The following is a 25454-nucleotide window of genomic DNA, read 5'->3' as shown; positions in this document are numbered from 1 at the left end:
ACACACACAAAAAAAATCTTATTAAGGTGGACAAAAGTATATTGGGTTTCTCTTTTTAAAAAGCTTCTGTAGGTTGGGGATATAGTACAGTTGGTAGAGTGCTTGCCTCACATGCACAAGGCCCCTGGGTTCAATCCCCAGTACCACACACACACACACACACACACAAAAAAAAAATCCTGTAAAACACATCTCATTTGAAAATAATAATAAACTTACTATTTGGATCTTTATCCAAATAAGTTTCCTCAATTGTATGTTATTTCACAAAAAGAAAGACACGAATTCTTAAGAGATTTATGTACCAAACTAAACATACAAAGTTATATGAACCAAGCAAGGAACATTTCCTATTTGGACAAGAAATGTACTTTCTTCCCCCATCCATAAACTTTTATCAGTGTTGACTTTCCAGTTTTCTCTTTCTAAACTCTATCACATGCTCTATACTACTTTTTCTTTCTTTTATTTCAGTTCCCAGTCATTTATATTGAGGTAGGTAATATATTGCGCATGTAGGTTGGAATGAGGACTCACTACAAGTAACATTTAGTTACCTCTCTCCTTCCAATCACTACTTTAACAAAACTAACAAACACTATTTTCCCTGTCTACCTTAAATTATTTGGGAAAAGTTGGTTATATACAAATGAAAGAAAAATTACTTGAAATGATTCAATTTAATAATATCAAAAGAGGTACTAGTATGAAATGTCATGAAATGCCATCTGCAGTACCTCAGAGCTAATAAACTTATTTTCCTTCTCTCAGTCTAAAATCTACTGAAAATGTTGCTAATAGTTATAATGCCAATTTGCCAACCCATTAACTCTAATACCCAATGTCATTCTTACCTGAAAAGCTGCCCCTCTACTCAAAAGTATCTATTTCAATTGTTTCTATGAACTCATAATATTTTTACCTATAGAATCCGAAGAAGAACCGAATTTTCCAATGGCAAAATATCAATCTGCAAAGGGGACTTACCCAACTCTCCTTCCCACTGTCTGTGGAGCCCTTCCTGGGTCTCTACAAAGTCATTCTGGTGAAAGAGTCTAGAAAAATAATACAGCACTCCTTTGAAGTGAAAGAATATGGTAAGAATTATGCAGGAATAAGGCATGTATAACACTGTAATATTTACACAGGAAGCAAGCAAGGTCTATCAAACAGTCTTTGAAAATTACCAAGTTTTTTTGTTCACTTGAGTATTTGCTAAGCACTTGTCATGCATTATCTCATTTCATCCTCTCTATAGTCATCTGAGGCATATACAATTATTATATTCACTTTACAATTGAGCATATAAATACTAAAAATATAGTCATTTATCAAAATCATAAAACCAATAAGAAACAAGAGAAATTTCAATAATTACAAGTGATTATTCAGATATTCATTGCTAACCCATACATTGTGTCAATTACATGCACCATGAATATATTTATTTGTCTTATAACTGAAGGTATTTCTTGGCATTATCTCATAATTTTCTAATTTATTCTTGTTGTAATAATCAACTATGATATCTAAATCCTAGTAATTTAGTACTCAAATAAATTATAGTTCAACTCTGTAATCAATTAAACTATAACAGTTAATTTAACAATCAGCTAATTACTACATCAGACATTGAATCCATCTAATTAGTTACAAATTATGTGGATTTTCTAATAAAGATAAATGTTTCATGCCATGGCTGAGAGGTCTTATTATAAAAAAAAATAATTCCCAAAGCTCACCAGAACGTCCATGAAAATCACAAAATAAAGTTATATTATAGGAGTAACCTCTTACACAACTCTGGGAGAGACTAGAAAATAAGATTCTATCAGGATCACTTGACAGAGAATATTGCTAACCACACCTGAACATTTAATGGGGATGGATTGATTCAAATTTGCAAAGGACCTGGGAAGAAAACATCTTCAGTGGCCAGAGTGTACCATGCTGGGGAACTTATGGAAGGACCTAGAGAGGGCTGTGACCTCTACATAGTTATTAGTTCAGTGGAACCATTGCTGAGGGTATGGTGATGGCCTGGGATTTTGTTAATTAGCAAAGCAAACATTTAGGAAGAAAAGCTGCACATAGAGAAAGACTAAGGACACACTGGAATCTATTTGTCCCTCTACTGCCATATCTTACTGTGATGATCTTCAGAGGCTTATGGTACTATTTTCCTTCTACCTTTGAAATCGGGTGCAAACTCAGAGAACAGCAGTCTAGGAAATATAGTGCTAGCTCAACCAAGGTGACATAGTACAATGTGCCCATGGTAATGACCAACTTCTTGTCAGTATTTTCCCTCGTGCTCCCTACTATAATTGAAGTCAAATTACATGATTCTATGTTACAAATTCCCCTAATGGAATCTAATGGAATCCATTACTAATATTTTTAAATCTCTGGCCCACTCTCACCTCTTTTTCTCTTTTATTCAAAACAGTTTTACCCAAATTTGAGGTCCAAGTAAAAATGCCCAAGACTATTCCTTTTCTAGATGAAGAATTTGAGGTATCCGTCTGTGGCTTGTGAGTTGCATTTGCTATTTCACTGTTGTCTCCATATTATATGTAAGAAATGTATTTTAAATAAGTTGCTGGACTTTGAAGGATTTTAATTCAGGGAGTAACAATTCTCCCCAGCTCTCCTATGCTAAGCAGCAGGGATATATGTATATGACACTTCTACTAATAATAACATCATTCACTGGACATTTAAAATGTGACAGATAATGTTTTAAGCATATTTTTATTCTTATACTAACTCTGTGTAATAGAGGTAATTATTATCCTCAATTTACAATGAGGGAAACAAAACACATAAAGGACAAAAATACTTGTTTGAATTATTGTGATATCTAAATCATGGTAAACAGTGGATGGAAGACTGGAACTTAGATATAATAGTGTAGCTTAATGCTGTACTTTAATTCCTAGATACACATAATAGAATTAAAAATGCAAATCATAATTATTTCTTCCCTGATTACCTTAATGTACTAGAGCATCCTCAACTTGCTTTTGGAAAATAGCATGAGTAACATGTTTTCATCCCTTTCAAGAGCCTTGATGCTTTAAATATTTTCATCAGAGGGGAAGCCTTTTGATCCAGATCTACATATGATTCAAGATCTAATAGAAATTCTACATGTTACCAGCAATTTATATTTATCAGCAATTATAGGAGTTTTGAGGAGAAAACTATAGAAAAGGAAAGAATGGGGCACTGAAGCTAAGCCTCACCTACTTCACAGCTACAAAAAAAGCTACAGAAGTCAAACTTGAGGGTACATGAGAATTTATAGGAGGTGTTTAATTAAAATGAACAACTCTGGTCCCCTCTACAAAGATTCTATCCATAAACCGGGGGCAATACTCAAGCATCTGGCATCTCAATCTATATTATAGGTAATTTCAATGGTGGTGGTTCATAAAATACACTTGAAGAAAAAAATAAATTGATTTGAGCTTTGCATCATATCCTTCCATCATATGTGGCAAAAGTAAATCAAGTCATTATGATACTGTTCATAAATCACATTTTTATTTGTAGCTGCTACTTTCTCTCTAACTTTCCCATTTATCCTATTAAAATACTTAGGAATTATGGCGAATGTAGAGAGCCACAAACAAGTCAAGATGGCACCTGGCACTTTGCCAGGAGGAATGGTTTGAAGGGTAATGCCAGCCAGTCATTAAGATGATGTTAATTGAGTTGAGCTGTGTATAATTGTTAAGATGATGAGGATTGCTGTATCTGGATGATGTTGATTGAAACAAGCTGTGTATAATTAGTTAAGTGTATATATACCTTTGCTGTCCGGTAATAAAGCGGCTCCCACACCTGCTGTATCAACCTTCACAAGTTGCCTGTCACTTCCCCCCGCTATTTTGCCTAGCCAGCCGGGCTGCAGCAGGCGAACTTAGAAATAATATTCTTTTCACACCCTTATTTTGTTTTTTGTCCTAAATCAACTTAGGTGTTGTCAAAGCTAGAATTATAACCTAGATAATCAGACAGCAGAGAAAGTGAGAGACAGGACAGTGTTAAAGTAAAACCTCAATGGAGGGAGGAAAAAAGATCTGAGAAAAACTAAACTTATAACTTTGAATTTGGAGATCTTTCAAAAAGATTCAATCAGTGATTTCTCTTAAAGTCATAAATGTATTCCTACTAAGGTAATTAAGACACAGTCTCTCAGAATTATTGCTCCTGGAGTGCAAATGCCATGGAAGGTACAACCGTTGCTTTAGGTGCATAAAAGATGGATGTACAGACAGGTCAAATCAGGTGAAGAAATATCCGTTTCATTTATATTAAATACATTTTGTATGATGTCATTAATATTATAGATACACATATGGAAAGCCTGTCCCTGGTCTGGTGACAATTAATGTATGCAGAAAATATTCCCAATACCTTTCTACTTGCCATGGCAAACATTCACAAAATATCTGTGAAGAATTCAGCCAACAGGTATGTGGAAACAACTCCTCAGAGCACTAATACCAGATCTTGTTTTCTCATGGGTTATGATTATAAATATAATACAATAGAGAATATGTTCAAAATAATCAAAAAGCAAAATTATGGAGTAAGGAAAATTTTTAAGGCAGGCAGTGTTAGGAGTGTTGGGCTTTTGAATTTATTGTTCTATTTGGCCAATTTTATAATTTTCTTCCAACAGCAATCATCATGCAAATATAAAGTATGAAAGGATAAGGAAATATCCAAATTTGACATTTGTCCAACAGATAACAGAAGAATGTGGCAGGTGCTAAGAATTTGGCTAGTATGAGAATTGAATGATGTGTCATGGATCCAAACTGCTTATGAAGAGTGTTAAGTAAAAACAAGGTTCAGGAGAGGACAGACTAGAAGTATAACAGATTGGAGGTCCCACTTATATCAAAGAAGAGATTTACTAAGAATAATTAAACGAAACAGCTGAAAGTTGAATATGTTGCATTGACAAAATGGAATTCATAAATTACTGATTCACAGGAAAAGTATGTAAAAGTCTAGGATATGACAAAGACAGCAGGTGCTGCAAGGGTAAAAAAAAAAATGAAAGTTATTTATCAAAGCTGCAGAATTCAAAATGAAAGGCCAGGATGAAGAGTATGATGATGATTATCAAGATAAATAAGATAACCAAGAGAGGACTATAGCTGCCAAAATCTTTACTATATCAAGGAGACTAGTATAAATTTTATTTTAAAGTGATCAGAACATCTGTATGTGAATAAATTTTAAAATTATTGAATTTTATTGTGCTATAAATATTTTTATGTAAATGAGTACAAAATGAAAACGTGAATCCCAACATTTATTTTGGAAACTTGATTACTAGAAGGATTTATCTAGTCCCTGAATGTGTGTGTTCCTATTAATATCCAAGAAAATATCATGAAAATGCAGTTAAGAGAATATAATCCATAGTCAATATTTAGGTGGAGGTGGTTACAGAGGCTTCTTAGAATGTATTATGCCTGAGTTGAGTTTTGAGTAGTAGCAACCCTTGACCAAAGTAAGAATGGAAGATAGAAAGTTGCCATTTGGAAAGAAAAACAGGCAAAAGCTAGAATTATCAAATATCATGGTACACATGGAAACTCTAAGAAGTTCACTGTCAGAAATGGGATTATTCAGAAGACAAGGGATAAGGCAAAGGTTAACAATGAATAATTCAATGATTAACGAAGAAACTTTATGCCCAAAAAATGTAGTCTGAACACTTATAAAATGTATTTATACAGCCAATAAAAAGTTCATAGACTGATGACTTTTTGACAGCAAATTAGATGACCCAGGAATTCTTTCCTTTTCTCTTCAGGCAGACAATAAAGGATGTTTCACACAACTGGTAAAAACTAAAGTGTTTCAACTGAGACAAAGGGGCTATGACATGAGAATACAAGTAGAAGCCACAATCAGAGAGGAAGCAACAGGTTTGCATTCTTTTTAAATTATTTATTAATTCAATCAACGTTTACCCAGCTTCCATTCCATTTAAAATATTTTATAGTTTCAGCATATTATGAAGAAGACATGGGCCCCTCGAGGCATTAAAAATTTTAAATAAGATGTTTATATTTATGTGTATGATCATAAAATTCCTACAAGAATTATAAAACTAAGGGCCAAATGAATATGAAAAGAAATAATTAATCCTGATGTAAATCCAGAAGAAAGCTTTATAAGATAAACTAGCATTTGAAATTATTTGAATAGGATGTCTAATATTTTGAAAGATTAGTGATGGTCAGGGAAACATGAAAAACGTAGAAAAAATGGGTTAATTTTCAGAAGAACCCATTCATTTTCAGAAGAATCTGAAAATGTAGGTTGGTGCTAAGCTGGAGAGGAAAGTAAGTCATATACTGAAGAGTTTAGAAGTCATTCTGAAAATTATTAGTTATCAGATAGGTTTGAAGAGATGGATTAAAAATTGATATTTTAAAAACATAATTCTATCAGATACAGAGAAGATAAGCTAAATGAAAACTGTGTTGCAATGTAATATACCAGAAACTGATTCAAAAACGCTGAACCCAGATTTTAATTCTTTTGGATAAATAAATAGCAAGGAGTGGGATAACCATCACATGGTGGTTCCAGTTCTAGTCTTTGAGGAATCTCCACACTGTTTCTCAAAGTGGTGAAGCTGATTTGCAGTTTCACTAACAATGCATGAGTAGATTCCAAATATGGAGAAAAGGAAATGCCATTAACCAATATAGAATACATGTAAGAGCTGGGATGTGGCTCAGTGGTAGAGTGCTTGCCTAGCATGTGTGAGGCACTGGATTGAATTCTTGGCACCACATATAAATAAACAAAATAAAGTTTTTGACAACTAAAAAAATTTTTTTAAGGAATACATGTAAAAGAACTATTGTGATGAAAATGTCAAATTGAAATCTATAATATTAAGTTGAAGTGGATACGTTGTGCCAATAATAATTTTAATCTTTATAAAGAGAGCCATCAGAACAGGGGTAAGAAATATAAATCTGAAGCCACACCTTCTGTATCCATATCCTAAAAGTGAGTGCAGTACTTTCTGAAAGTGAGCTCATTTAGCATTGCTAAATTTAGGATACATACAGGACAAAGAGGATCCCAAGAAGAAAAACAACTGTATTAGTAGATTATACAATAGTATAAAATAAAATCATAAGACCTAGGGGTAGAGAAGAATAAAACTGTAGAATTTCTTAAAAGCCTTGGGAAAGATGACATATCACAAGGGTACTGCTATATGAAGTACTACCAACGGTTCACCTATGATGAATCTGAGATGAGGAATCTATATGGGGTCAAGTCATGGACCACTTAGACTTTGATAACATGATGACTTAGATGATAAAAAAAGGCACACTGAATGGAAGAGTACCAGGTATTGGGTATACTTTGGACCTGCCATGCAATGAAAAGGAAAGTCTTTCTGGGAAAATATTTGTGATAGAAATATAAACATATGTTAAGGCCAATGTGAATGTGAATGATCTAATTGTAAGTACAAAGTTGAAAGGAAAAGCAAAGATATGAGAGAGACAGAAACAAAGCTGGAGCGAGATCACAGAGAAGATGAGAACTTAAAAACAGGTGGAACAAGTAGGCTACTTTCAAAACCAGAATTGGGGATTGTGGATGGTAACTATGTTTTATATGAAAATGAAGCTAACATCAAATTGCTTCTCAAATAGCTTCTATAGTGTATGTGTGAGAAATTCTGGAATAAATAAGAGAATATGGATGGTGTTTTGTTATGATGAAGTGAAGATACAGTGGAACTAGAAGGTGAATTTGGAATACATAGAACTGTTCAACTTCACTTTTTTTTTTCTTTTTTAGGATTAGAATTAACTGGTTATGGATCAAGTGCAATCACAAATACCTTGAGCAAACTGAAATTTACTAAAGTGAATTCACATTACCGACCTGGACTTCCTTTTCAGGGACAGGTAAAATTATCTTTTCAATATATATTAATTTCAGACATGAGGCTTTTAATAAAACAAATTTTAAAATAAAAAAATCAATATTTATAAGAAAAATAAAATTAAGAATAAAAAATTATGGCAAATAAATTTGAAAAGCAAATAGCACAAAATGCAGGAAAACAAAGCATGATTTTATTAATTAAATTTCAAACATAACTCTAATGCATTTTTTGTGTAATTCTCTTTGATTGGCTTTTTGTAAGTAATAATTTTTTTAAATATAATTTTCCATAGGAAGAATAAAAAGGTAATTGTGTCAATCACTTTTTACTATGACAAAATACTTGACATAATTAGCTTACAAAGAGAAAATGTTTATTTTGGCTCACAGTTTTAGAAGTCTCAGTGCATGATTGATTGGCCCCATTGCTTCAGAGCTTGTGGTGAGGCAGTACATGATGGGAACATATAGCAGAGAGAAACTGCTCCTCTCATGGTCAGAGGGAAACATGGGGAGAGAAGCAGGGGAAGGAGAGAAAAAGAAAAATATGCTGTAGTGCCACAGTCTCCTTCAGGGATGCATCTCCAATTTTCCAAGTACCTCCCACTAGCCACCCCCATCAACAAAGGTTCCACAACTTCCCAATAGTAACACCCAGGAGACAAAACCTGTAACTATAGGCATTTGAGTGATATTTAACACCCAAACTATAGCAATAATCTTTCATCTAGATAATTTTTTTATTACTAATATTTTTTAAAAGTTTTTTTTTGAGTTTCAAAGTTCAATATCAATAATGTCAACAATGGTAAATTTTAGGATGGATATCCCAATTCAATATACTATTAATTTTCTTTTATATAAGATATGTAAGTTTCCTGAGTATTTTAAAAGTTGCTTTTGTACTAACTTATCTTTCAATTGACAGCTTATAGCCAATTTGCTCATTTTATATTTTGAATTTTATATTTGAATTTGTGATTTGACATTTTCCTCTTTCATTCCAGTATTTCATCCATCAAATGGGAAAGAAATTAGGAACTATATAGATATAGTCTGGCCAGGCCATTTCAGATAGAGAGAAGATGATGAGAAAACTTGAAGGATGAGAATGACCTGGCCAGAAATAGGAGACTGGCCTAGGCTCAAGGTGTGAAATAGTTTCAGGAACAAAGAACTACAAGGTAGACAGTGTGACTGCTGCTAAAATAAAAGGTGTGACTGAATTCACCAAATAGTTGTAGGGAAGCCACATCAAATCTTTGAGAGCCTTTAAGGATATGGCAAGAATTTCAGATTGAGAAGTGACTGAAGGTTTTTAGGTACTCACCATGATCAGGTAAGTTCATGCTGTATAGAGAATGATTTGGAGCAAAGGGGAAGCAGCAAGAGGGCAGAGTGCAGACTACATAGAAAGCTATTGGGAACCAGAACACTGAAGCTGGAAAAAATTGGGGAAGGTAACTTCATGGTTCCATTTTCAAATAGTCTCAAATAGAAATATCCTAATAGAAATATTAACAAGATTTTAAGATCGATTTCACAGCTGGTGTTCTATAACCAATAGTATTGCATTTATAAAAAATAGTAAATTTTAAATGTCTCACTATGAAATATAATAAGAAAATAAGGTGATCTATATTACATTATATCTCAGAAATGTATACAAATATTGCTTTTCAATTAAGATGATAATAAAATAAGCTACATTAATATTTTCAAAAATCACAAGAATAAAGAAATATTAAAAATAAATATCAGAGTTTAGAGCTCAGGAAACACATCTTGATTTCAGACTCTAAGATCTTTGGTAAAAGGTAGGAAGTGACCAGCAAGTGAACACCTGCACAGGTCAAAGAGTAGAAGATGTCACTCCTTCATGACATATAACTACTACTTTCATATTTCTAGATTCTTCTAGTTGATGACAAGAATCAGCCAATCCCCAATCAAAACGTAATTGCCAGTGTGAACAGCTTTGTTTACAGTTTTACTACGGATGAGCATGGTTTGGCCAACATTTCCTTCAACACCATGAACTTCACAACGGCTTCCATTGTCGTCACCGTGAGTGAAAATGGGCATCTGGGACAGAAAGACAGATCAGTAGGGCTACATAGTTCAAGGATGTATGAGAAGCATGTGAACTCTAGGAATAAAAGAAAAGGTGATAAAGAATAACATAAATTAAGCAATGTGGAGCCCTAAATTATACAAAAAAATTCTCTGCCAGAAAACTTTCACTCTTACATGGACTCTTCACAACATGGTCTAGTGGCAGGTGCCATTGGATAGATCATCTTGATGTTTCCTTGAAATTTTTAATGCTCTGTAGTTCTAATGTCCATTAGATGTTTCTTTGTTAGTTTTTTGGCATAATACTGTGTTTGACTTTTACTGAATATTTAAATGCTCTGACACAATTTACAGCCATAATGTCTTAAGAAAAAGTAATTAAACTTGACTGCAAGTGAATAATATCCACTAAATGAGTTCAGCAAACACCCAAATCACCTCAGGAGGAAGGTGGCTATGTGTTATACTGTACGCTGTATTTAGGAAAGCAGCCTCTTGACATATTTAGAAAGGAGAGAGAGAGAGAGAGAGAGAGAGAGAGAGAGAGAGAGAGAGAGAGAGAGAGAGAGAGAGAGAGATTAACTACAAGACTTTATATTTTCACACTAGGTTACTTACAAACAGAATACTAACTGCTTTGATGACTGGTGGCTCGATGAAGTTCATGAAAGAACACAGCACTCTGCAAGCCTCATGTTTTCCCCAAGCAGGAGTTATGTTCAGCTTGAACTTGTTGCTGGTACTTTGACCTGTGGGGAAACCCAAGAGATTCAGGCACAATACATCTTGAATGAACAGACCTTGAAGGATGAAAAAGAGTTAACCTTCTATTATTTGGTAAGAATAAGAGTCACTGTATCTCTTTCTCAATGCATTAACTCGAAAATTGCTGGATTCCTGTCAAAGTAACAGTTTTTATGTCAATATTAATAAAGGGGGTATTGTTTTTATGCTAGAAAAGAAATTAATTCCTAAGGAGTTAATGCCTTAATTTCTCATTTATTTTCTGGTCACCACTGAAACACCAGCTATACAATCATTTCCTTAATTCTATAAAAAAAGTAGAAAATTAACAAGTTACTTTCAGTTTGATCTTGTATAAATTACTTAATTTCATCTGTAAAGACAAATATGTCATTTCACCTGAGTACTGGAGATAATAACCACTTCATATAATTATTATTGAAATTAAATCATTCAGTTTCATGTCTAATACAAAGAGAATGCTGAATATATTTGTTTTTTAGAGAAAGGGGCAACAATAGAGAAAACATGTATATTTTACATCCATCTTCATTATGCATTGCTCTGCATATAGTAGGTACTTAAAATATTTATTAAAATAACAAACTTGAAATGAAATATCTAATAGAAATGATAAATATTAAATGAAAATGTAAAACATACTAAAATTTGTTATACAAAGTAGATAAAAGCACAGTTAGGAAAATATTGGAAGGTAAAGATAGTAATAAAACAAAACTTCTGATTGGAGTTGTATGACTATTGTTTTTTTATATATTATAAACATTTTGAAGTAAGATTAACATATACACTTTTAAACAATAATAAATAAATTTCTTTCTATCTTCAGATAAAAGCAAGAGGAAGCATCTCCAAATCAGGAATCCATGTATTGTCCATTGAAAAAGGAAATGGTAAGCATTTTCTAATTACATGTTTTGGTTCCCTCTCAATTGGCCAAGTCCTGAACAATTTAGCAGGTTAGAGCTATTTTCACATTAGAGGAAACATAACATAAAAAACAAACTATCTCATAAAGCAATAGCTTCAAATTTTGTTTCTGTAGTAGAGTTAAAACAATTTATTTATTGAGTACCTACAGAGGTGAATAGGAAAAAGAAATATAACTTTAACAAAAATATGCTGCATTTTGTTCAATGATAATATATTAGTGGGTGCTTTTCCATTTTGTCTTTGACTTCCATGAAACCTAATGAAAAGTTTAAGTACTTAGGAAAAATAACTATTTTGTTAACATTTTCCTAATAAAATGAATGTCTGCTTATATTTATTACATACTTACTTATATTTAACTGTTTCAGAAATATACCTTCATATGTTTTTAGTATTTTTTTTATCAAAATTTATTTTGACCCTATTGGTTTTGCTTCTATCACAAGCTAACTTCACATTTTTGTAGATAATCTCAAAACTTATTAAAAGAAATTCCTATATAAGTGAAGACATGTAACTTGTTCATAAAGGGAGACTTACTATCAATTGTACTCAAATTGATCTTCTTCTCAAATTTCTTATTGAGGTGAAATTCACTTAAAGTTAGTCATTTTCAAGTGTGCAATTAATTTAGTGACATTTAGCACATTCACATTTTTGAGCAACCACCAACTCTACCTATTCTCAATACATTTTCATCACCCCAAAAGAAAACTCTATGCCCATCAAATCTTTTAAGGACATAGGAAGGGGATAGTTTTTTTAATATTTATTTTTTAGTTGTAGTTGGACACAATACCTTTATTTTGTGTATTTATTTTTATGTGGTGCTGAGGATCAAGCCCAGGTCCTCGCACAAGCTAGGCAAGTGCTCTACCTCTGAGCCACAATGCCAGCCCAGAGGATAGTTTTTTAAATAGGAGTGTAAGCTACAAAGACCTAAATTAGAACATTCTTGAGAGAAACAAGGTGGAAATGTTACATACACATTAGGTGATTTGCACAGGAAGCAATTACTAAGATATAAAGGTGAAATTCTTTTATAGAAATAAGAGTCTCTCAATGTCTTATATGTGATTATTTGTACCTGTATCTCTGTTGTGTTGTAAATGGCCTGAAGGAAAGACTGTATTGGATTATTTGTATTGTTCTTACACACAGGACAAGATGTGCTGATTTGGATCTTAGGGATAACTAGAACTGATTAAAATTCTCTCCTTCATCCTCTCCCAAATTTCTTAAATTTTTTCATATTAGAAATAGATACATGACTACATGTTTTTTTTCTTACTTAAGCAGAGAAAATAAATAATTAAACCTATATCTTTAAAAAGTCATTATTTCAGCATATATTTATTAAATAACTACTATATGCACACTAGTGTGTATACAATTATTTTCTTACTTTAGTATGTCCCAAATGTGAATAAGGTAAATAATCTGAGAACCCCTGTTTCATAAGATTGAGAAAATTGTTCCTAATCTCTAATCTTGAACTTTCTTTATTCTCCAGTGATGGGGGCATTTTCCTTCTCCTTTCAAGTGGAACCAGACATTGCTCCTACTGCTCAGATTCTTCTTTACACTATTTTACCTAATGGAGAAATTATTGCAGACACTCAGAAACTCGAAATTGAAAACTGTTTTGCGAACAAGGTGGGTCATTTTGTTTAGGCTTAGTCATTTCATCCTTTTCTTCTTTCTAAGTATGGAAAATAAGGAAGTAAGTAAAATACTCCCATAATGTGGTCCTAAAACTTTTCTCCAAAGAATCTCACAAGGCAGAATGACATCATACCTTGAGTGGTCTGGTGACAATAAGAATCCTCACAAGGCAGAATGACATCATACCTTGAGAGGTCTGGGGACCACGAGCACAATTTTCAAAAACTCTTTTTTATCATAATAGTTATATGGATTTCAAAATCATTCCAGTATAAACTCTTAATAGTTTTAAGTTTAAAATATTTCATTACCAAAATTTTCACCTGAAAATGATGCTTCATAAAGCTGTGTCATTTTATTGAGTCACACCTGAGCACAGGAACCAGTAGGTTATTATAAGTTTGCATTTAGCTTGACAGTATAAACCAGGAGCATATGTCTGTACCCTGCTTTGAGAAACACAATCTTGGTACTCTAATAATGATTATAGCATAAAAATCTAACATAAGAATAAATGAAATTTTTTTTTATTTTTAAAGAATACAAAGCTGCAATGTGAAGCCCAATAGATTAAAAAATAAGTTTTATCTCAGTAGAATTTGGTGCTTTTATCTGATTTTTACTATTCTGGCAGTATATTTTAACATTAGCAAACAGAATCTACCTACTTCAGATATCTCTTCAAAAACTGGGAGGAATCTTTAACACACACTTTACAGAGAATAAAACAATGTGTGTTTATAACATCTGAACTTTTCTCCCATTAAAACAATATTTGCATTACTTAAAAAAAAAATACACTGGATGCCAGTGAATGTGCTAATCAACGTTAAGAATTGTTGTATGATTTTCCCATGGTGTGAAATGATTTGCTGTGTGATGTTGTGACATATAGAGTATCCCCCAAAACCTATAAACTCTCACTGAACAAAGGACTGGGACTCACTCCCTAGGACTGCTGCATCAGGAACAGTTTTGAGTCCAGGCTCGAGCTTGCAATAAAGACTCTTGTGTGATTGCCAATAAATAAATAAATACACTGGGGCTGGGGAAATAGCTCAGCTGATAGAGAGCTTGCCTCACCTACACCAGGCCCTGGGTTCAATCCCCAGCACCACTACCAAACAAACAAACAAAGAAAAACACACAATGGATTCTGATACATATCTTTATACATCTTCAATTCCATCTAAAGAATTCTACTAAGCCTGGACCTTTTCATATTAGAAATAGAATATAATGTCCTTGGAGTCTAGTGCCTCTTCCTTTTGGGATTTTGGTATGCTTTCTGTCAAGTGAGGGGAGACGCCTGCTCAAGCTTCATGGCTTTCACTGTTAACCCTGGAGAGTGAGTTGTTCAATCCTGGAAGGGCCCTGCTATGCCACAGATATCAGCCCACTTTACTCATAGCAGTGGAGCAGTGCTCTTTCTGATGAGTTGGTGTTCCCATCACAGTGGGGAATCAGAGAGGTTTTCAAAAATATAATCAACAGAACATCAATTTTCTTCTCAGAGTTCAAACTAAACAATGTTTCTCAATCTGCCAAATCTGCAACAATTTCTGTGTAACACCATGAAACTTTCCCACAGAAACAAAAGCCCATGGACGTTATATTTCTCTTCATATAAAATACCACAAAACATTAGAAGAGTAGATCAATTGAAGGTATAAATCAATTTAGACAGCCTGACGGGATGATGAATAAACAGTGGACTGAGAACATGAGGAAATACCTCAGGTTTGACTGAGACATGAATTCCTTCAAATCAAATATAATTTAAATATTTATTTTCAATCTTTGTTGGGACAGAGAAAACTATTTTTATTTTGAAAACACCTTCCCTTTAAAACAACAAATTTGGTGCACACATTGAATATGTAATGGATTTTATTATTTGTTATTCTCTACTGGATATGATTATCCATTAAGGAAAACACTGATTAACACAGCTAGATAAGGACTCCTTCAAAACATGCTATAAAGTTCTTTTGGCTTTCAAATTGTTAAAATATTTTATATTTTATCACATTTCCATTTCTTGGTCAACAGTATTTTCAGTTGATTACAATTCCAAACAACCTTCTTGTTCATTTGATGTGTATATTCATAAATTTATTTTAATGAACTTAAATTTTCTAAAACTAAAAACACTTAAAATGAAATTTTCCAAAAGCATTGTTTTCCAAATATATTGAATTAGAGATATAAATATGTCTACATTTTGAGGATATATAATTAGTGATTTATTTTTCATGCATGTTATATGATGCATGATTCCAAACTGCTAAGTTAGCAGACCACATAGCAGGATTCTTGTAGTTAAATTCAGTAAGTTGAATGTTATTTAGCTAAACATACTAACCTTTTGTTTCAATTCAAATAAATTTCCAGTTCAAGAATTTAGAAAAGCCAGAAGCGGTGGTGTACGCCTATAATCACAGCAGCTTAGGAGGCTAAGACAGGAGAATTGCAAGTTCAAAGCCAGCTTCAGTAACTTAGCAAGGCCCTAAGCGATTCAGTGAGGTCATTTCTCTAAGTAAAATATTAAAAAGGGCTTGGGATGTGGCTCAGAGGTAAAGCACCCCTGGGTTCATTCCTTGGTACCAAAAAAAGAAAAAATGTAGGAAGTCATCTGATATTACTACTTTAAATTCAAATGTAGCTCAGGTATTGCTTAAGAAATATCTGCATAATAGAAGAAACTAAAAGATTCACTTGTCAATTAATTTCTACTGACTAAAGTGAAATCAAATCTGTAAAAAAAAAATCTGCATCATTTCCCATTATTCTGTTGTTATTGATCTTTATTCACAGGTGTTTGAATTCCCTAAAAACACTTAGGATATGTATGTATTAGATGTTTAACCTATTTTATTCCATCGTCCTATCTGTGGATAATCTATATAAAACTTAAATTGAGCAACAAATATACCACTTATGGTAACTTTAAAATAATAATATTTTACTATTTATTATTTTTACAGAATTTAAAACTTAGAATATCATGAGTTATTTTTTAAATGACCCAATAAACACCCAACCTGATTATCAGTAGTACCCTGCTTTAAGACTTCATGTGGCTAAGATATCCAGCTGGAAGAGAATTCAGTTGACCAATTAAAATGCTGAATGTGATTTTTTCACAGAATCTTACAAAGCACACACATTCATCACAATACACTGCACAGAAATAGGGCAGCCACTTACACTTAGCATGTGTGTTTTCAATCCCAGTCCAGGATTTGAATTCTATGTGATCCAAGCCAACTTATATTTCCCCAGTTATATAAAGAATAGGAAACCTAAGTTAACTGGAACCTCATGTCTAGATTATTCCAAGGATGTTTAATTGGTGGTTCCTGGGAAAATTCATCTCTTATGTCTGCTCTAAGAAGGAAAGAGAGAAAGAAAAGGTCAAAAAGACTCATCTTGGCCTGGAGTAAGAGAGATGTGAGACTGTAATATTTACAAAAGTTGCTGCTATGATCATATCCTCTTTACAGGTAAATTTGAGTTTCTCATCAGTCCAGGGCTTGCCAGCCTCAGACAATCACCTGAAGGTCAAAGCCACGCCCTTCTCCCTCTGCGCCCTCAGGGCTGTAGACCAGAGTGTGCTGCTAATGAAACCTGAAGCTGAGCTTTCACCTCAGTCGGTGAGTACCACTTCAGACTTGGGTTTAACAAAATGCTCACATGGCAAGACTATTTTTGGACGTTGCAACTGCAAAGGACAAGTTTTTCTGAGTTATAGGCATGATGTAATTCCACAGCAATCATTGAAGCAAGCACTTTACTTGTATCATCTCATTTCATTCTATTATATACTCTTTGACAGAACAATCTTATTTACCACCACATTCCCCATGACTAGCACAGTTTCTTAAGTATAAGAGGAGCTTAACCCATTTGTCATAAGTGAATAAATGAACAATAATTTCAAGTAGGTATTATCATATTACTTTATGACTGAACAAAATATACCTAGTCCATATTAAATGATTATAGAGAAAGCATGCTAAAACTGTGTTTCAGAGGTGAAATTCACAACAAATTGGTTGCAATGCAGCTTCCTAACACACTGCATTTAAGTTGTTATGTAAAGTGCCAGGTTTTAAGTTTTTACTGAAATCAAGACTTTACTGATTTTAAGAGTAGGTGAAAGAGAGTTCCTGCCCAAATTATTTTTAAAAATGTCTCTTATAAATACAAATGACCAAGAAATATATGAAAAAATATCCAACATCCATCAGAATCAGGGAAATGCAAATCAAAACTACATTGAGGTTTCATCTCCAATTAGAATCCCAATCTTCAAGGATGCAAATAATAATAAATACTGGTGAGAATATGGGGGAAAAGGTACACTCATACATTGTTGGTGGGAGAGCAAATTAGTTTATAGCCACTTTGGAAAGAAGTGTGGGTATTCCTCAGATCTGGAATGGAGCTACCTTATGACCCAGATATCCCACTCCTGGGTATTTATCCAAAAGAACTAAAATGAGCATACTAGTGATACAGGCACATCCAGTACAACTCAAAATAGCCAAATTATGGGACCAGCCGAGATGTCCCAACAAGAAAAGAATGGATGAAGAAAATGTGAGACACACACACACACACACACACACACACACAATGGACTTTTACTCAGCCATAATGAAGAATGAAATTATGGCATTTGTTGGTGATTTGATGGAACTGGAGGACATCATACCAAGGAGAGGTCTTGGATAGGCAGAATAAATATTGTCAAAATGGCCAAACTAACAAAATATTATAAAGATTTAATGCAATTCCGATTAAAATTTCAATGACATTCTTCATAGAACTAGAAAAAGCAATCATGAAGTTCATTTGGAAAAATTAAAAACCCAGAATAGCCAAAGCAATGAAATTAAACCCTTATCTCTCACCGTGCACAAAACTCAATTCAAATTCAAATAGACCAGAGACCTTGCACATAATAGAAGAAAAAGTAGGCCCAAATCTTCACCGTGTTGGCTTAAAACCTGACTTCCTTAACATCAAGAAGTAAAAGCAAGAATAAAATGGGATGGATTCAAACTAAAAAGCTTCTTCTCGGCAAAAGAAACAATAATGTGAAGAGAGAACCTACAGAATGGGAGAAAATCTTTATCACATGCACCTCTGATAGAGCATTAGACTCTGTGTTCTTGATAATATAGGCTTAACAACATTAAACAAAACCCATAACCTTTGAAATACCATGTTGAATATTGTCACATTAAATATAAACAAAATAAGAATTTCCCCATTATTCTCCCAATTTCACAGGTCTATAAGTTACTACCAGAAAAGAGTGTTGTTGGCACTGGATACAGAGGTACACCAAATGCAAATGGTGAAAAATGCATCCATGCAAAAGACATAATTCTCAATGAAATGGTATACACACCAAAGCAGCTACTACATAATGATGATGTTTACAGAATTTTTGAGGTAATTCTTTTTCCACAAAATAAAACCTAAGTTGCTTTGTCTCTATTAAGGTGGAGAATCAATAGAATTCTAAGCTATAGGATTTAGTCTTCCACAAACTCTAACAAAACAATGACAAAAGAGAAAAATATTGGAATGTCAAAGGCATAGAAAACTTTGTACAGATTTTCATACATGAATTTCTCTGTTACCTTAAACAGCAAGTGATTTATTTTTATAGCCAAAATCCTTAATCAAATTTATTTTCATGGTGAGTTCCATCATCATATTCCCCTTTCAATAATTCTTAGAGATTCTAATGTATGAATAGTTTATTGAAGCCATCATACAAGTCGTTAGGACAATAAATCCTTGTTAAATGAATAATGACTGAATGTATAAAGTGCACTACTTTAACTCTTACCTTTAAGGCAGTAACATTTCAGGCAAACAGAAAGCAGCCATTTTCTTAAGAAAGGATTAACACTATTTGTGTTAACGTCAACCTGTTTGAAAAATGTATAATTTTAACTATTCTTTAGTAGAGTTATAAAAGAAGAGTTTAACTAGGTTGTGAAATTAAATCTAAATCATACCACCATCAAAAAAGAAACACAAATTTTTTTATACCTTGAGGAAAACACACGTCATTCTTCTGACAGAGGTCAGCAGCTAAGCTGAAAGAAACTTAAATCTCTCTTCTCAAGCCTCTAAATTTAAATAAATTTAAATTTAAATAAACACACTTTATGTTTATTAACTAGCTGTTCAGTCTTTAAACCTTTATGTCTGACTCTTTCTATCCCGTATCCAACTGCCACTGACAACTATGCCCCAGGGTCATATGGCTCCCCAGGTACTCTGAGATGAGACAGTAAGTAGAGTTTATCAGCGATGAATATTGAAGGTAAAAGGTGGGGACAGGGAGACTCCAGGAATCAGACTATTGTGACATGTGTGCTTTGAATGCAGATATTCCATATAGTTAAAAACTGGGAAAGAAAAGAGGGAAGGAAAAATCCCAAAAGGAACCAATCGAGTATACTTATTCAGGGAAAGGAATATCTTTGAATAAACAAAATCTATTAAATTGTGGAGAAAAATCTCTAGTATGCAATCCCACAATTTCAAATGACAAAACCACACTTTCTACAGGGAAATCATTAAGATTTATCTAGTTGGCTATACATATAGGGATGCAGATCTTTAGTGAAGAAATAGGAGGGAAGAAAACATCTAAGACTGAAATCTGTAGTTACCTGGATACAAAAATAAATAATTCCAGAGGTATCACAGTATAGCAGACAATATTTTAAAATAGGAATCATAGGAATCAGAATTAGAATTTCAATCCCATTATTCGGTAGGTAAACTTCATGTTCTGTGACTCCATTGCATAATTATAAGTAGACGTCCTCTTTATTGTGCAGAATTTTCATAATGATCCTATTAATTCTGTATTAAACAATAGTGAAAGTGCAATTCAAATTTAATAAATTAATGCCATTCTCAAGATTAAACTTCCTCTATGCTTTAACAAGTTAATCTCTCTTTCAGTCTATAGGATTAAATATTTTTACCAATTCAAAAATCCATAAGACACATTTTTGCCAACCTCCTCATCGTTTTACACCGGTAGCTATGGCCTATGAAGTAGGTAAGGTTGTACTTTATTTGCCTGCTAAAGCAAAAGAAAAATTATACTTTACTGGGGTGGGTTGGGATAAATAATTCTTCATCTAAGTATTGACTCTGATCACTCTGCATCAACTTTTTTGGCAAGTTATCCACAAGTAACATCTTTTCCCTAAATAAGACTTTAAATAAATTATTGTTCTTCTCTTACCCCCTCTCTCTGATGTCAAAATTGGCTATTTTTGTGTGTGAGCCTTCAGTACTTTTGCATTTCAGATCCTCTTTATTCATTGTAGATTCAATACCTGAATTAGTCAGGGTAAGATCTATTACATTGCAATAACAAATTCACCCCTGTATCAAAATGGCTAAGCACCTAGCCATTTATTTTATTTTATTTTATTTTATTTTTATTCACACAAAAGCTACTTGTGAGTCCACTAGCTCTCTAGGATTCTCTTTCTATCAAATAAAATCAGGGATAACCAGTTTGCTTTCATCTGGTAACACTACCACCTCCAGTGGACCTTTCAAAGTCACAGTCATGGTAAAGGAGCAGATTGGTGTGTGACTTTTATGATCAGAAGTGAAAATGGCAAATATCACTTCTGCCTATATTCCTTCCCTAACTGCAAGGGAAGCTGATAAATGGGAAGGATCACGTGGATATCAACTATGGCATGTCTTTTTATGAAAGTTGAATAACATAGAATAATTCAACTTTTGACAAATGTTCTATTGTTCTCTATGTATTTTTTTTCAAGATACCTAGAAATAAGGAAAAGTTAAAAGGATCCTGAATATTTTTTCCTACTGTTACCAGGCGTTCATAGATCTCTCCCTGGAAGCTTGAACGTCTATTAATCTTATTCTCTAGTAAAAAATGAGTGTGGTAATATAAAGACTTTTTTTAAAAAAAGAATAAACACACAAAAAACATATTCAAATATAAGTAAAATTACTATATTAGACAGGGGTCTAAAACCTCTTGGGAAGACAAGGGTCAAAGATCTAGTTATAAACAAAGAAGTGAATAAGACAGTTTCCTCAACAAGAAGAAAATCCTGTATAGTGAATAAGTATTATTGTTTTCTTAGAACAAAGGGACAATTTAATATCTCCCCTTTATTTGCTATGATAAATATGACTTTGAAATACCACAAATTCATGTGACCTTCTGCTGGCTCAGTATCTTCATATCTAGAATCAGAATGACCACCAAACTCACTGAGGTGTTCAGAGCATAAAACGAAAAAAAAAAATCTAATTATTATTCCATGTAATAGAATGTTTCTGAAAAAGAAATCTGAACTGCACTATAAATTGATTTTACTTTTCCTCAATATCAAATGCATATTTTCTTTTCAAATCTAAGAGAAAAAAGACTGTCAATGGAATGATGCAGAAAATCCTGTAAATTCAGAGTATCATCATCATAGTATTATCCTAAATATTCTGAACAAAGTTTTCCTTCAGCATCTGTCACCTATTTATTCTTTCCTCTTCATTTTCAGTTACATCTCATCTCATTCCTATCCCTTATAGTTTTATAACTAGATTACTAAAAAGCCATGTGAACTTTCCTTCCTTATCTCTGGTCTTTCTCCACTTCAGTCTAACCCGTATACTGTGAAAGGCTAATCGCCCTTAAATAGTTATCATGTCTCACTCCCTACTCTCAGAAGGGACTGTGGCTATGGCTTTCAACACCATATCCAAACCTTATTTTATACATATATATTTATAATTATATATTAATATATAATTATACTAAGAAAGTGATATTCCAGAAATCAGAGGTATATATAGCTATACAAGTGTATAATAACATTATAATAAAGATATATAAAATAATATTTAAAATTATATATATATTCTGATCTCTGGAATATCTTTTTTATCAAGCTAAGGAACTGTTGCCTTAACAGATCTAATTTATTTGTCCTGACCTTCATGGTGTCTTATTATATAATTACATCTACTATTTACCCAGAGATGTTAAAGTTCCCCCCAAATAGACATTCTTCTCTGGAAGGGGGAGTTTTTCATAAACTCTTTGAATTATTGCTTCCTAGCTCTGCCACTCTGGGTACTCCTCTTTCACTAGCATGCCCTCCATTCTCCTCAGCTTCCTACCCACTAAGGATCATATGACCTTGCTCCTTGTTAAAGTCTTTTCTCCTAAAACTGAAGTCAATTCTCTTCTCCCTGTCTGTCTCCCTCTTTCTGGTACTAGAGACCAAACCCAGGGACACTCTACCACTGAACTACATATGCAGCGCTTTTTATTTTGAAACAGAGCCTCACTAAGTTTCTGAGACTGGCCTTGAACTTGTGATCCTCCTCTATCAGCCTCCCAATTAGCTGGGATTATAGATGTGGCAACCATACCCAACTATTCTCTTTTCTTTCTTGAGTGTTTGTGTCTGTAACACACACATTACTGTGTCCTATTGTTTACTATTTATATCTCTATATCTCATTCACTGTTCAAGCAAACAACCAACAAGTAATTTCTGAAATCTTGCAAAGGCTAATGTCCATTTTTCTTGTTCAATTGTTACTGCCAATGGAAAGCATGATGTTCATTTCAGTGTAACAGCATTATTTGATATATTAAATTACTCTAATCTTTTCCTAATTAATTGAAAAATCATTTTAGAGCTACATTTGCTTTTATTCATAGAGAAAAATATATTTAGCTCTAAACTGTATTTGAACAAGCAATAGGGACTAAACTTTCTACAGGACAAACAGGTAAGAAAACAAAGCAACAACTTGGAAGGCTAAATAATTCTAAGAAGAAACATTCCTTGCACAAATGGCCTTATTCCACCCGAGAAATAAGCTACCATAAGAAATTAATGATGAAGCTGAGCATCGTGGCACAAACCTGCAATCCCAGCAACTCCAGAGATGGAGGCAGGAGGATCTCAAGCCAAAGGCCAACCTCCACAACTTTGTGAAACCTGTGTCAAAATTTTTAAAAATCGGGCTGGTGATATAGCTCACTACTGGTAAAACACTACTGGGTTTCATCCCCCGTATCATATGCACAAAAATAGAAATTAATGATGAAAATGAGGCTTACATTGGGGCCTATGTGCTGTCTTCCCATAGCAACACCAGATGGCTTTCGTTCTGGACTGCGAAGTCTTCCAAGGTTGACTTCCTCAATGCCGACAGACTTTCCAACTACACAAGTGAAAGAGACAGTCCGGAAGTATTTCCCTGAGACCTGGATCTGGGACTTGGTGGACCTGGAGTAAGTCACATGTCCTCTGACATTCAGTTCAGGACAGGATTTGAATCCTGCTCTAGGACTCTTGTTATCCTTGTTCCTGACCCTTTGAGTTCTGCTCTTTTCTTCTCTGATAACTATTTTAGGCTCACAGTTCATTTAACTCACAGATAAGCAATGCTATGAAAAAAAATTCTCCTGAGATAACTAAAATAATAGAAAGCAGGAGGATACCCTCTCTGCTACAGGAGAAAAAGAAAAGAATATAGAAAGGGATGGAGGGAGAAAGGAAAGAGGAGGGAAGAGAGTGGCAGAAAGGGAGGGAAGAAGGGACAAGAGAGAAAGTGCCAGACCTCCAGAGACTCACTGGTCACTAAACCTTAGGTCAAGCTCACAAGTTTACTGAGTCACCAGGTTCTAGGATCAGTGATGGCTTGAGCTAAAAATGACATTTGTTCACCACCATCCTCTTTCCCTTCATTAGTTTGTCAGGGCAGAGCGAGTTGCCCCTGAAGATCCCTGACACCATCACAGAGTGGAAGGCCAGTGCACTCTGTCTGTCTGGAACCACAGGGCTTGGTCTTTCCCCAACGGTCTCTCTTCAAGTCTTCCAGCCCTTCTTCCTGGAACTCACTCTCCCCTACTCTGTGGTGCGAGGAGAAATCTTCACCCTCAAAGCCACTGTGTCCAACTATTTGTCCCACTGCATCCAGGTAAATGCATCTTTCCGGAAGTGAGTGGACATGAAAAAAGGCACATGGTTACCATGATCATCATTGCCTTTGGCTCCTAGAGAATCCCCCAGGAAATCAGAACCTAATTTCAGAAAGGAAGTGAGTAAAGCCACCTTGGCAGGCCCAATCTACTATGATTACAAAAATCTACGACGATTTTCACTGAGGCCCCTCTTATTTATTCCCAAAATCCAGATACTGTTTCTCCATGATTGCTTCATTTTTTTAACTCTAAAGAAATGTCTTTTTCATGCCTTGGCATGATGCATTTATCCTTTTTCCTGCAAGTTTTTCAATTCCCTAATTGCAAATGCCCAAACTGCAAGGTAGTAGATAGGATCTACTTGTTCAAACAATGTCTCACACCCTTTGGACTGGTATGTACTGTCCCTCTAAGCTATTCTTCCTACAATTGATCTTCTGCCCGTGTCCTGCCACCAACTTGCATTTGGGTGTGGGGGCAGGTCAGAGTGCAGCTGGAGGTCTCTTCTGCTTTCCTGGCCGTCTCAGAAGAGAATAATGAAAAATCTCACTGTGTCTGTGGAGATAGGCAGAAGACTGTGTCTTGGTCCGTGATCCCAAAGTCACTGGGTGAGTGCTACAGCTGTTCACAATCCATGATTTGCTTTCTCCTCAAACCCCAAGACATGCTTTTTCTCCTCATTCAACACTGGTTAAGAGGAAGAAAACCATTCAATACAGAATAACTGTTTAACTCCCTAAAAACCTTAATCCTCAGGAAAGGTGAATTTCACAGCTACTGCAGATGCCCTGCAGTCTCAGGAAACATGTGGCAATGAGGTGACTGAATTCCCAACACTTGTACATAAGGACACTGTGATAAAGTCCTTAATAGTTGAGGTATGTGAATATATTTCCTATCTTGAAAGCTTCATCATATATTATTATCTAACTATGCCTGAACTCTGTTCATTTCCAAGAGTAAAGGTGTGTATCCACAACTCAATTTTTCACAAATACATTCTCCCCTACTTTAGAGAAAT

The 25454-nt window shown here is 34.1% G+C and overlaps 1 protein-coding gene across 2 annotated transcripts in view; it reads left to right on the top strand.

Moving 5' to 3' along the window:
• LOC124095086 (pregnancy zone protein) overlaps positions 1–25454 on the top strand; it is a 43391-nt gene that overhangs the window by 2872 nt on the left and 15065 nt on the right. Inside the window, exons 5-21 of one of the 2 annotated variants that reach the window (XM_046448193.2) lie at positions 475–495; positions 929–1097; positions 2450–2534; positions 4359–4482; positions 5843–5957; positions 7867–7976; positions 9868–10023; positions 10642–10869; positions 11627–11690; positions 13244–13386; positions 16902–17051; positions 18697–18861; positions 20398–20497; positions 23596–23740; positions 24201–24429; positions 24915–25041; positions 25190–25311. In XM_046448193.2, the coding sequence (XP_046304149.1) occupies positions 475–495; positions 929–1097; positions 2450–2534; positions 4359–4482; positions 5843–5957; positions 7867–7976; positions 9868–10023; positions 10642–10869; positions 11627–11690; positions 13244–13386; positions 16902–17051; positions 18697–18861; positions 20398–20497; positions 23596–23740; positions 24201–24429; positions 24915–25041; positions 25190–25311 (2253 nt within the window). The remainder of the gene's footprint in view (positions 1–474; positions 496–928; positions 1098–2449; positions 2535–4358; positions 4483–5842; positions 5958–7866; positions 7977–9867; positions 10024–10641; positions 10870–11626; positions 11691–13243; positions 13387–16901; positions 17052–18696; positions 18862–20397; positions 20498–23595; positions 23741–24200; positions 24430–24914; positions 25042–25189; positions 25312–25454) is intronic. The other variant, XM_046448194.2, reaches the window with a different exon arrangement.

This window comes from Marmota monax, unplaced genomic scaffold (assembly GCF_021218885.2).
Source record: "Marmota monax isolate L192 unplaced genomic scaffold, Marmota_monax_Labrador192_F-V1.1 WCK01_AAM20220418_F8-fsc00315, whole genome shotgun sequence".
Lineage (NCBI taxonomy): Eukaryota > Metazoa > Chordata > Mammalia > Rodentia > Sciuridae > Marmota > Marmota monax.
This window is presented reverse-complemented; position numbering and strand designations above follow the sequence as displayed.